The sequence below is a fragment of the Neomonachus schauinslandi genome, chromosome 4 (assembly GCF_002201575.2).
Source record: "Neomonachus schauinslandi chromosome 4, ASM220157v2, whole genome shotgun sequence".
NCBI lineage: Eukaryota > Metazoa > Chordata > Mammalia > Carnivora > Phocidae > Neomonachus > Neomonachus schauinslandi.
This window is the reverse complement of record NC_058406.1, coordinates 112,322,619-112,335,810: the sequence shown is the minus strand read 5'-3', so window position 1 is coordinate 112,335,810 and position 13,192 is coordinate 112,322,619. Positions and strand designations below refer to the sequence as shown.

The 13,192-nt window shown below is 38.9% G+C and overlaps 1 protein-coding gene and 1 pseudogene across 1 annotated transcript in view; one reads left to right on the top strand and one right to left on the bottom strand.

The window, feature by feature from the left end:
• The window catches only part of ATP6V1H (ATPase H+ transporting V1 subunit H), a 132,089-nt gene that overhangs the window by 10,570 nt on the left and 108,327 nt on the right, over positions 1-13,192 (top strand). Inside the window, exons 3-4 of the mRNA XM_021688152.1 lie at positions 2,588-2,690; positions 3,676-3,765. Coding sequence (XP_021543827.1) covers positions 2,588-2,690; positions 3,676-3,765 — 193 coding nt within the window. The remainder of the gene's footprint in view (positions 1-2,587; positions 2,691-3,675; positions 3,766-13,192) is intronic.
• On the bottom strand, positions 6,293-6,649 carry LOC110579286 (annotated as a pseudogene).

Here is a 13,192-nt window from a genome sequence, read left to right as displayed (position 1 = left end):
AACAGGGCAAAGTGTCTTTTCTTTCTTTTTTTTTTTTTGCTTTCATTATTCCATTAGCCAGGCTGCGGTGGAGTGTGTATAGGGATATATGTTAGTGATCTCAATTCTGCCCCTGGTGGGTCTGGAGTGCCTGTGTGCTTGCTCTGTAGGAGGAGAGGTCCCCATGTGTGAGTGGGGACTGCAAGAGGGCAGCCTGGGTTGGAGCTCAGACTGTGAGCTACCTATACAGAGACTAGTGGGGAGCACTCAGGGAGGATTCAGGGAGTGTAAATGGAGAGAGCCTTCCACAGAACCTGAGGCACAGGGTAGGAGATAAGGAGTCTGTGAAGAGCACTAATGAGTGGCCTGAGGAGGACAAGAGGAATCTGGAAGTTTAGGAAGAGAGTGTCAAGAAATGGTCATGTTGTCACTTGCCTTAGAGTTCTAGAAAGATAAGGACTCGAAATTCCCCTTTGGGTTGGTAAGGAAAGGATTGTTGAAAAAATCCAATGCATGAGAATAGTTAAAAAAAAAAAAGCCGTGTTAAAAAAAAAAAGGAGCATGTGAGAAAACAAAGTTACAGTGCTTAAAACTGTAGAACTGATACAAGAATGACCCCAGTAGATTACAAAATCCAGAAGCATGTTAACAGGATGTAAAATAGTTTAGTATGTAGTAATAGTATATAGAAAACTCAGAGGGGATAAAGTAAAACACTGAGATGTTGAATACCTAAAAGTCAAGATCTTCTTTGGAGGAAGGTGGGGTTGTGGGAGGAGTGTCAGGAAGTATGGACGTCTTGGGGAGGGCACAGCTCTGAGGACCTCACTTTCCCAGACTCTCCTGTGTGCTCAGGAACCTTTTCTCTTCAGGACTTTGCCTGACTCCAGGCTGGGCTCTTTACCTTCCATGTCCTGTGTTCCCCACTCCATCCCTGGTCTCTGCTGGGAGCACTGCCTACATAGATCGCCCGTACACCAATCTCCATGTCAAGGCCTGCCGCCAGGAACCCAATCCAACACAGATCTGGAAAAGGACTACATTTCTGTAACTATGCATATGGGGAAACCTGCTTCAAATTCATTGTTTCCACGGTTGGGCTTTTGTGGAATGCTAGTCTCTCAACATACTTGGGGGTAAGGGGTGGGGAAGGGCAGTTTTTAAAACTACTGAGTTAAAAAAAATATATTGATGCTATTTGAATGACAAAGCATATTATAAGACATTTTTGATTTAATTTTTTAAAAAGATTTTATTTATTTATTTGACAGAGAGATAGCGAGAGCAGGAACCCAAGCAGGGGGAGAGGGAGAAGCAGGCTTCCTTTGAGCAGGGAGCCTGATGTGGGGCTCAATCCCAGGACCCTGGGATCATGAGCTGAGCCGAAGGCAGACTCTTAACGACTGAGCCACCCAGGCGCCCCAAGACATTTTTGATTTTAAACTTGTATTTACTTCATGCTTATATCCATCGAGTGCTTTTTCTTGTACTTTTTTCACAAATGCTCAGTGGAGTAGGGCAGGTAGTATTGTAATTGCCATTTTACTGGTGTCGCAAACATTGCTCAGAGGGGTAGGGACTTACTAAAGTTTCACATCTGGAGTTGGAACTCTTCCTCAGATTGATGCAAATTCTATACTTTCCCCACTATTCTGATAATCTGAAAAGATTGGTGTATGTCCCGAAGTGTCCAGTGTCACAGAGACTAGCAAGGCTGTTTTGCTGACAGGTCTTTTTATAAGGAAGCGTCAGACAGGGTTTGAATTGTTGATGAGTGGAGCCAAGTCAGTTGTGAGGTCAAGCTGGGTTGGAAAGGAAGGTGATGATGGTTCAGTTGTGATGATGCTGAATTTGTGAAAATGGTAAGGGGTGGAAGATAGTCGGAGATGGTTTGGCAGAGAGAGAAGACTAGACTCTCTTGGTTTGAATCTCACTGAAGGAAAGAATTTGGGAGAGAAAAGTAAGGTAACAAGGATTGAGCTCAGAGAGAAGCCTTGAGGAGCAAAGAACCATGGAGGAAGGGACCCCTGAAAGAAGTAAGAGGAAAACAGGATAGTGTGGGATGATTGGTGGGAGGACAGGGGTCAGGATGGAAAGGTTATTTTTTCAGACGGGAGGAGGATCACATTTTTCTGAGTCTGGAGAGAATATGAGAATACGCTGGAGGTAATGATTGTAGAAGTTCATATGAATTGGCTTTGGTCTTGATGGAGTAGAAAACCAAGTGAATTGTTTGGCTGGGAGGGGGATACGGTGAGACTTTGGACAGTGCTAAGAGATGTCAGTTAATGAGTGCTTCCTCTGGGCTAGGCACTGCCCTAGCCACCTTATATGAATTATTTAATGTCATCCTGAAGTCAGCTCCTAATGGCAATGTGGATATTATTCCCATCTTGCAGATAAATTAACTCAGGTCCAGAGAGGTTGCATGATTAGCACATGGTGGAGCTAAGCTTGCACTCAGGTCTGTCTGATGCCAGGGTCTGTGTGCCCACCCTAGTGGTTAACTACTGGGGAGAAAGGAGAAAGATGGGGAATTCCTGTAGCCCTGGCTCACAGTGGTGCTTCAACTCTTATTGAAAAAACCCAACTTACTCTTACTTTCTAGGGGGCAGATGATTTCTGCTGAAGATTGTGAATTCATTCAAAGGTTTGAAATGAAAAGAAGTCCTGAAGAGAAGCAAGAGATGCTCCAAACTGAAGGCAGTCAGGTGATGGATATAAACATTATGTCACCAACACCTCCTTGTGTCATTAAAAATTCTAGAAAAAATTCTTAATGACTGTGATATTCCATTGTAGGTATGCATCATAATTTAGCTAAAAATCCTTTTTTATTAGAAGACATTTGAAGGATTTCCAGTTCTCTTTGTTCATTTTGGAAAAATGTTATGTTGGGTATGTTTATTCCTCTATCCTTTTCTGCATTTCTGAAAATCTTCCTAGAATAGATTGCTAGAAGGGAAATTAAGTTTCAAAGTATATGTTGTTTTTAAAGTTGCTTAACTTTTTTTTTTAGAAATTTTTCTCACTTTGTATTTTCACTAGAATATGATGCAATCCTACTGTCCATCAGATTTTCTGGTGTGGGGTCCTGATGGCCTGAAAGAGCCTGTATGCAACTCACTCTGATTCTCACAGCAATCCTGGGAAATCTGTTAGGAAACATACTATTGGCTCCAGTTTTTACTGAATTCCAGAGATTATCACACAGTTGATACATTGTAGGATGGAGACAGGTCATGGCCTTCTGATTCTAATTCCTAGTCCCTTTGTTGCTGTAGTGTTCTTCCCAGCAAATGCAAAAACAAAACAAAACAAAACCAAAAAACCAAAAAAACCAAAATAAAACCCTAAATCAAAATCAATGATAATTTTTGGTTGTCTGTGTAACTTAATCTTTCTGTTATCATGGGCAGTCAAGAGTTATAGTTATAGTTACTAGGTCTGTTTAAAAGTAGTAAACACTTTGAAATTTATCACTAAAAATGATCAAAAATTGAATGCAAGTCATAGTACATTCCTCCCATACTTCATCACAGTATTTGTAAAAGGTATACATTTTTTGTAATTGAGATCTGTTGGTAATAGCATTTGTATTAGAATTTGTGCAAGAGAAATAATATTTTACTGAAATTCCATTAAATAAATGTTGTTTGTAGTTGAAAAGTTAACATTACTTTCATTCTTTTCTAGTGTGCTAAAACGTTTATAAATTTGATGACTCATATCTCCAAAGAACAGACAGTTCAGTATATACTAACTATGGTGGATGATATGCTGCAGGTAGGTATACTCTTTACTTAATACATTTGCTGATGTCATTGTTTTGTATTTTGCACAGTAACAGTATTTTTGTATAGTTTCACTTATACCATGGGTTCTTTTAGAGTTGTAATTGCTAATAGTGTTAAAGATGGGAATGCCCACACACAGGCTTTTTTTGTTTTTCAGAATGTCTAGTAATCAATCTGTATTTTTTTTCCATAATACCTCAAGAGTTCTGTGTCGAATACTGGGGATGTTGGGTGAATCACTTGAGGCTTTCTGGATACTCTTTGTACTTACAGGCAATGTGGCTTTTTCTCTTTCAGTCATTCAACAGATTTCAATGCCCCTGCTATGTTCCAGGCCAGTGCCAAGCACTGGGGCTTCAGAGTTGAATGTAGGCAAGGTGCTTGCTCTCAAAAGTCTTGTCTCTTTGGAGAACATTTTGCTTATCATCTGAGACTTTTCCAGTTGCATAAAGTTTCTATTTACTGTTTTACTGTCCCTGAACACAGAGGGGCCTCCCTTACTCACAGTTTTTATTTTACACCAGAGTATAATCTCTGTTTAAATTGTTAGTGTACAGAGCGGTTCTCTTTGAGACAGGGCACCTGGTGCTAATCCAGTACCTGACTGCATGTCTCAGGACTTGAAGAACAGTGTCAGTCTGGTTGCTTATGTGGAGTATTGTTCTGTTAGTTTACAAGGAAAAACATTTATTGATGGCCTACTATGTGCCAGTTATTGTACTGATTGTTAATGAAGGTACAGAGGTTAAGTAAGAAGTATGGTGTGGTCTACCTAGGGGCCCTCATGTCATTTATAGGAATGTAGTGATTTTATAATATGAGTAAGGATCAGTATCCAGCCTGGGCTGATACAGGCCTGTCTGAGAATGACCGTGGTATCTCTCAGCATTTTTTTCTTTAGTAAAGTTAAGAAAAATGGGGAATGTTGTGGTCTGCCATGGTTATCCTGATTACTGTATAGGATTGCACCTAGAATGAGCAGGCTTGAATTGGCATGCAGACTTTGGTTTTATTTATATGTATGTACATACACACAACACACACATGCATGCACACACAATTATCCTCATTTTTTTTTTTTTTAAGGTTTTATTTATTTGAGAGACAGAGATAGTGAGAGAGAGCAGGAGCGGGGAGGAGAGGGAGAAGCAGGCTCCCCTCTGAGCAAGGAGCCTGATGAGGGACTTGATCCCAGGGTGGGATCATGACCTGAGCCGAAGGCAGATGCTTAACTGACTGAGCCACCCAGGCGCCCCACAAATACCCTCACTTTTTATACATATATCTGTAAATTAGAAACCACGAGTTCACACTATCTCGTTTCATTTCAACTCAACACCAGAGTTCATTCTACTCTCCCTTTTCCATATCTGTAACTCTTCTGTGATAGTGAGATCGTGAGTTCCTCTTATCCTTTGTATATTTACTTGTCTGCTCCACCCTATAGCACAAGGAAAGGAGTTTCAGAATGGCTGACCCATACATCTGTGAAAAATGAGCCCTTTACCTAGAGTTCAGGATTTGTTTGCGGTACTTTTTCTTTAAGCTGAGAGTATGTAGTCAGTGTATTGTGTTCAAGTTTCTTACAGAGTGGTTATATTATTTTTCTTGAAATACAGTTGTATTCATTTGTGATCTTTTTGGTATTCTATTTTTTTCTCATTCTTATAGATTTTATTTTATTATTTTTGATTATGTAAAACACGAACATGCTTCCAGAAGTCAAAACTATACAGAAAGATGTACTGAGAGAAATGTCACCAAACGCTCACCCCCATTCCTTGCATTCCCACCTAACTCTTGTTAGGTAACCAGTATCACCGATTTCTGGTTTATCCTTCCTGGTTTTTTTCCTGCATAAATAGGGAGATACGTAGTAAGAAAATATATATATTTTCTTATTTCCTTCTCTTTCTTATAAAAAACATGTACTAAATATAATCTCTTATATTTTGCTCATCTCACCTAACAAAATATGCCAGAAATCATTCCATATCCATTCGGAGATAACTCCCATATTCTTTTTGATAGCAACAAAGTACTTTTTTTTTTTTAGATTCTATTTTTAAGTAATCTCTACACCCAACGTGGGGCTCGAACTTCCTGCCCTAAGATCAGGAATTGCACACTCCACTGACTGAGCCAGCCAGACTCCTCACAACAAAGTACTCTTTTAGTGGATGTATTATAGTTTACTTAACTAGTCTCTGATGTGATGGACATTGAGGTTGGCTCATATACATATTTATTTTGGTTTAGTAAAGTTTTCTTTTTCTTTTTTTTTTTAAAGATTTTATTTATTTATTTGACAGAGAGAGACACAGTGAGAGAGGAAACACAAGCAGGGGGAGAGGGAGAGGGAGAAGCACGCTTCTTGCGGAGCAGGGAGCCCGATGCGGGGCTCGTTCCCAGGACCCTGGGATCATGACCTGAGCCGAAGGCAGTCACTTAATGACTAAGCCACCCAGGCGCCCCTAAAGTTTTATTTTTCAAAATGTTCATTGGGTTAGGCCTGATCATGCATCTTTACCAGCAGCTGGAACATCTCCACCTTTGGTGCTTCTAATGTAAATTACTTGAGCTCTCTTTTGAAACCAGTTCATAAGTCCTTTATACAAGGAGCTCCTGAAGGACTTCCCTGGCCAGGGAACCACGAATTTCAGTCTCAGGCAACAATTGGGGTTATAACCTTTATAGTTGGGAACATCTTTACAGAGTTCATCATATGTGGCTTTGTCAGACAAGACAAGCATATTGAGCATGTGCTAAACTTTGCCTTTGGACCACTTTTTCTTTCTGGCTTTGCCTTCACATTTGCTCACTGGGTCTTTGTCTTTCTTGGCCGACTTTCTGGCATCTTTTCTTCTTCTCATTGTCCTTGGGTGGTTCCGATATTTTGTAATTAGAAATAACGAAGCCAAGAATAACCTTGTGCAAACGTATTTTCATATGGCTGGGAGTGTACTTCATGGTAAATGCCTAGAAATAGGATTGCTGGGTAAAGGAGAACTACATACATAGTTTTGTTAAGATACTGCCATATAATCCCATTTTGCAGTCCCACCAGCATATGAGAATGCCTGTCTCTGCAGCCTTGCCAACAGAGGGCATGATCAGACTTTCACATTTTTGCCAATCAGGATGGATCTAAAGTTGAACATGTTCAAATATAGTTTTATTTCTTCTCCTTGTTGACCTATTTTTTATGCAGGATCTGTGGAGGGATTCAGATTTAGGTAGCTGACATTATCCTCAGCTATTGATAAAATACATTTTAACAATTGATTTTATTGGTAAAATTTTAGTTACACTGAGAAATTTGCACATACCCTTACCATATGATTTCTTGCTTAAAAAATACCGTAATTACTCAGTCATTTCATTCTTTTTTTTTTTTTTTTTTTTAAAGATTTTACTTATTTATTTGAGACAGAATGAGAGAGAGAGAGAGCTCATGAGAGGGGGGAGGGCCAGAGGGAGAAGCAGGCTCCCCGCTGAGCAGGGAGCCCGATGCGGGACTCAATCCCCGGACTCCAGGATCATGACCTGAGCCGAAGGCAGTCGCTTAACCGACTGAGCCACCCAGGCGCCCCCAGTCATTTCATTCTTAACACTTCTGGATAGAATAGTTTTGGACATAATTGCTTGTTTTTTCTCACCTGTTCAGGTTTGGGTACATAGTTTTGAAGATTGAGACTTTTTTGGTGCTCAGATATCAACAGCAATAGTTAAATGCCTTTGAGAAGAAGGGCTTTATCCTTATTCTCTTAAAGGTTTGTAACTTGAGTACTTGAACAGTGATGGGTGGAAGATAAGTTTTTTGTTTGTTTGTTTCTTTGTTTTATTCAAGTTAACATATAGTGTAGCATTGGTTTCAGGAGTAGGACTTAGTGACTCATTATATAACATATATGCTCATACATAAAACATCCAGTGCTCATCCCAACAAGTGCCCTCCTTAATGCCCATCACCCATCTAGCCCATCTCCCTATCCACCTCCCCGCCAGCAACCCTCAGTTTGTTCTCTATAGTTAAGAGTCTCTTATGGTTTGTCTCCTTTTCTCTTTTTATCTTACTTTTCCTTCCCTTTCCCCAAGTTCATCTGTTTTGTTTCTTAAATTCCACATATGAGTGAAGTCATGTGATATTTGTCTTTCTCTGACTGACGTATTTCACTTAGCATAATACAATCTAATTCCATCCACATTGTTGCAAATGGCAAGATTTCATTCTTTTCGATGGCTGAGTAATAGTCCATTACATGTATTTATCACATCTTCTTTATCCATTCATCAGTTGATAGACAGTTGGGCTCTCTCCATAATTTGGCTATTGTTACTAACGCTGCTATAAATATTGGGGTGCATGTGCCCTTTCGAGTCAGCATTTTTGTATCCTGTGGATAAAAACCTGGTAGTGCAATTGCTGGGTTATAGGGTAGTTCTATTTTTAACTTTTTGAGCAAACTTCATACTGTTTTCCAGAGTGGCTGCACCAGTTTGTATCCCCACCAACAGTGCAAAAGGGTTCCCCTTTCTCCACATCCTCACCAACATCTGTTGTTACCTGAGTTGTTAATTTTAGCGGTTCTGACAGGTGTGAGATGGTATCTCATTGTGGTTTTGATTCGTGTTTCCCTGATGATGAGTGATGTTGAGCACTTTTTTTTTAATGTGTCTGTTAACCATTTGTATGTCTTCTTTGGAGAAATGCCTGGTTCATGTCGTCTGTCCATTTCTTAATTGGATTATTTGTTTTCTTGGGTGTTGATGAGTTTTATAGATGCTGGATACTGGACCTTTAACTGATATGTCATTTGCAAATATCTTTTCCCATTCTGTAGGTTGTCTTTTAGTTTTGTTGACTATTTCCTTTGCTGTGCAGAAGTTTTTTATCTTGACGAGGTCCCAATAGTTCATTTTTGCTTTTGCTTCCTTTGCCTTTGGAGACGTGTCTAGTAAGAAGTTGCTGCAGCCAAGGTCAAAGAGGTTTCTGCCTGTTTTCTTCTCTAGGATGTTGATGGTTTCCTGTCTCACATTTAGGTCTTTCATCCATTTTGAATTTATTTTTGTGTATGGTGTAAGGAAGTGGTCCAGATTCATTCTTCTGCAGGTCACTGTCCAGTTTTCCTAACACCATTTATTGAAGAGACTGTCTTTTTTCCATTGGATATTCTTTCTTCTTTTTCAAGATTAGTTGACCATATAGTTGTGGGTCCATTTCTGGGCTCTCTAGTCTGTTCCATTGATCTATGTGTCTGTTTTTGTGCCAGTGCCATACTGTCTTGATGATTACAGCTTTGTAATACAGCTTGAAGTCTGGGATTGTGATGTCTCCTGCTTTGCTTTTATTTTTCAACATTACTTTGGCTATTTGGGGTCTTTTGTGGTTCCACACAAATTTTAGGGTTGTTCTAGTTCTGTGAAAAATGGTGGTGTTATTTTGATTGGGATTGCATTGAATTGGTAGATTGTTTGGATAGTATGGACATTTTAATGGTATTTGTTCTTCTAATCCATAAGCATGGAATGTTTTTCCATTTCTTTGTATCTTCTTCAGTTTCTTTCATAAGTGTCATATAGTTTTCAGCATACAGATCTTTAACCTCTTTGGTTAGGTTTATTTCTAGGTATATTATGGTTTTTGGTGCAATTGTAAATGGGATTAATTCCTTGATTTCTCTTTCTTCTGCTTCATTATTGGTGTATAGAAATGTAACAGATTTCTGTATGTTGATTTTATATCCTGCAACTTTGCTGAAATCATGTATCAGTTCTATCAGTTTTTTGGTGGAGTCTTTTTGGTTGTCTGTAAAGAGTGACACTGATTTGGATGCCTTTTATTTCTTTTTGTTGTCTGATTGCTGTGGCTAGGACTTCAGTACTATGTTGAACAACAGTGATGAGAGTGGACATCCCTGTCGTGTTCCTGACCTTAGGGGAAAACTCTCAGATTTTCCCCATTGAGGATGATATTCACTGTGGGTCTTTTGTATATGGCCTTTATGATGTTGAGGTATGCTCCTTCTATCTCTACTTTCTTGAGGATTTGTTTTTAAGAAAGGATGTTGTAGTTTGTCAGATGCTTTTTCTGTATCTATTGAGGGGATCATATGGTTCTTATCCTTTCTTTTATTAATGTGGTGTATCACGTTGATTGATTTGCAAATACTGAACCACCCTGCAGCCTAGGAATAAATTCCACTTGATCCTTGTGAGTAATTCTTTCAGTGTACTGTTGGATTCAATTAACTAGTCTCTTGTTGAGAATTTTTGCATCCATGTTCATCAGGGATATTGGTCTGTAATTCTCTTTCTTAGTGGGGTCTTTGGTTTTGGAATCAAGGTAATGATGGCCTCATAGAAGGAGTTTGGAAGTTTTCCTTCCGTTTCTATTTTTTGGAATAGCTTAAGAAGAATAGGTATTAATTCTTCTTTAATTGTTTGATAGAATTTCCTTGGGAAGCTGTACGGTCCTGGACTCTTGTTGTTTGGGAGAATTTTGATTACTGATTCAGTTTCTTCGTTGGGTATGGGTCTGTTCAAGTTTTCTATTTCTTCCTGTTTCAGTTTTGGTAGTTTATATGTTTCTAGGAATTTATCCATTTTTTTCCAGATTGCCTAATTTGTTGGCATGTAATTGCTCATAAGATTCTCTTATAATTGTTTGCATTTCTGTTCTGTTGGTTGTGATCTCTCCTCTCTCATTTGTGATTTTATTTATTTGGGTCCTTTCTCTTTTCTTTTGGGTAAGTCTGGCTAGGGGTTTATCAATATTGTTAATTTTTTCAAAGAACCAGCTCCTGGTTTCATTGATCTGTTCTACTGTTTTTTTGATTTCTATATCATTGATTTCTGCTTTCATCTTAATTATTTCCCTTCTTCTGCTGGTTTTAGGCTTTATTTCCTGTTCTTTTCCGAGCTCCTTTAGGTGTAAGGTTAGGTTGTGTATTTGAGACTTTTCTTGCTTCTTGAGGAAGGCCTGTATTGCTATATACTTTCCTCTTAGGACTGCCTTTGCTGCGTCCCAAAGGTTTTGGACTGTTGTGTTTTCATTTTCATTTGCTTCCATGTGTTTTTTTTTTTTTTTTTTTTATTTTTTTTTTTATTTTTTTGGCTAACCCATTCTTTTTTTAGTAGGTTTTTCTTTAACCTCCATGTTTTTGTACTCTTTCTAAATTTTTTCTTTTGGTTGACTTCAAGTTTCACAGTGTTGTGGTCTAAAAATATGCATGGGATGATCTCAGTCTTTTTTTTTTTTTGATCTCATTCTTTTTGTACTTGTTGAGGCCTGATATGAGACCCAGTATGTAATCTGTCCTGGAGAATGTTCCATGTGCACTCAAGAGGTATGTATTCTGCTGCTTTAGAATGAAATGCCCTGAATATATCTGTTAAGTCTATCTGGTCCAGTGTGTCATTGAAAGCCATTGATTCCTTGTTGATTTTCTGCTTAGATGATCTGTCCATTGCTGTGAGTGGGGTGTTAAAGTCCCCTACTATTATTACATTGTTATCAATGAGTTTATGTTTGTTATTAATTGATTTATATACTTGGCTGCTCCCAAGTTGGGGGCAGAAATATTTACAGTTGTTAGATCTTGATGGATAGAACCCTTTATTATGATATAGTGCTCTTCTTCATCTCTTGGTATAGTCTTTGATTTAAAATCTAGTTTGTTACAAGTATGGCTAGCCCAGCTTTCTCTTGATGTCCATTAGCATGATAGATTGTTCTTCACCCTCTCACTTTCACCTAGAGGTTTCTTTGGGTCTAAAATGAGTCTCTTGTAAGCAGCATTTCGATGGGTCTTTTTTTTTTTAACCATTCTGATACCCTGTGTATCTTTTTTTTTTTTTTTAAAGATTTTATTTATTTATTTGTGAGAGAGAGAATGAGAGAGAGCACATGAGAGGGGTTAGGGTCAGAGGGAGAAGCAGACTCCCTGCCGAGCAGGGAGCCTGATGCAGGACTCGATCCAGGGACTCCAGGATCTTGACCTGAGCCGAAGGCAGTCACTTAACCAACTGAGCCACCCAGGCGCCCCCACTGTGTGTCTTTTGATTGGAGCGTTGAGTCAGTTTACATTCAGAGTAGCTATTGATAGATATGAATTTAGTGCCACCTGTAAAGTTGCTATTCCTGTGGATTGTCTCTGTTCCTTTCTAGTCTTTGTTGCTTTTGGTCTCTCTTGCCCACTCAAAGGGCCCCCTTTAATATTTCTTGCAGAGCCGGTTTAGTGTTCATGAACTCCTTAGTTTTTGCTTGTCTTGGAAACTCTTTATCTCTCCTATTCTGAATGACAACCTTGCTGGATAAAATATTCTTGGCTGCATACTTTTCCCATTTAGTACATTGAATAAATCATGCCACTGCTTTCTGGCCTGCCAGATTTCTGTAGATAGGTCTCTGCTAACCTTGTGTGTCTAACCTTGTAGGTTAAGGACCTTTTGTCCCTAACTGCTTTCAGAATTCTCTCTTTATCTTTGTATTTTTCAAGTTTCACTATGATATGTCTTGGTGTTGACCTGTTTTTGTTGATTTTGAGGGGAGTTCTCTGTGCCTCTTGGACTTGCATGCCTGTTTCCTTCCGCAGATTAGGGAAGTTCTCAGCCATAATTTGTTCAAATAAACCTTTGTCCCTTTTTCCTGCTCTTCTTCTGGGACTCCTGTGATACAGATATTATTGTGCTTTGAGGAATCTCTGAGTTTCTTAAGTCTGTATTTGTGATCTAATAGTTTTCTTTCCCTCTTCTTTTCAGTTTCATTATTTTCTGTAATTTTATCTTCTGTATTACCTGTTCGATCCTCTGCTTCTTCCATCCTCATTGTGATTACATCCAGTTGGTTTTGCATCTCAGTTCTAGCATTTTTTATTTCTGCCTACTTGTTTTTAGGTCTTTTATCTCTGCAGCCAGGGTTTCTCTGGTGTTTTCTGTGCTTCTTTCAAACCCTGTTAGTATCCTTATGACTGTTGTTCTAAATTCTTGTTCAGGTATATTGCTTATATCTGTTTTGAGCAAATCCCTGGCTGTTATTTCTTCTTGATCTTTCTTCTAGGGAGAATTCCTCCATCTTGTCATTATGTCTAGGTTTCTGTCTTTTGCATATTATGAAAGCTTGTTATGTTTCCTGCTCCTGAGAATAATACTATATTAAAAAGGGGTCATACACTGCCTAGGGCCTGGCACTTCAGGAGATGATTCTGGTATATTCTGTGTGTACTCTGCTGTTGTGTTTTGGCAGCTCTGTACCACAGGTTGGTACTCTGTAGAGTTCCTCCTTGCTTGGGGAGTGTTTGGACCTTTAACTGTGTGTGCTTTGATTTGTTTGTTAAGATAAGCCTGATTAAAAAAAAAAAGGGGGTCCTGATCCAAGAAAAGAGAAAAGGAAAAGGAACAAAAAAACAGACAAT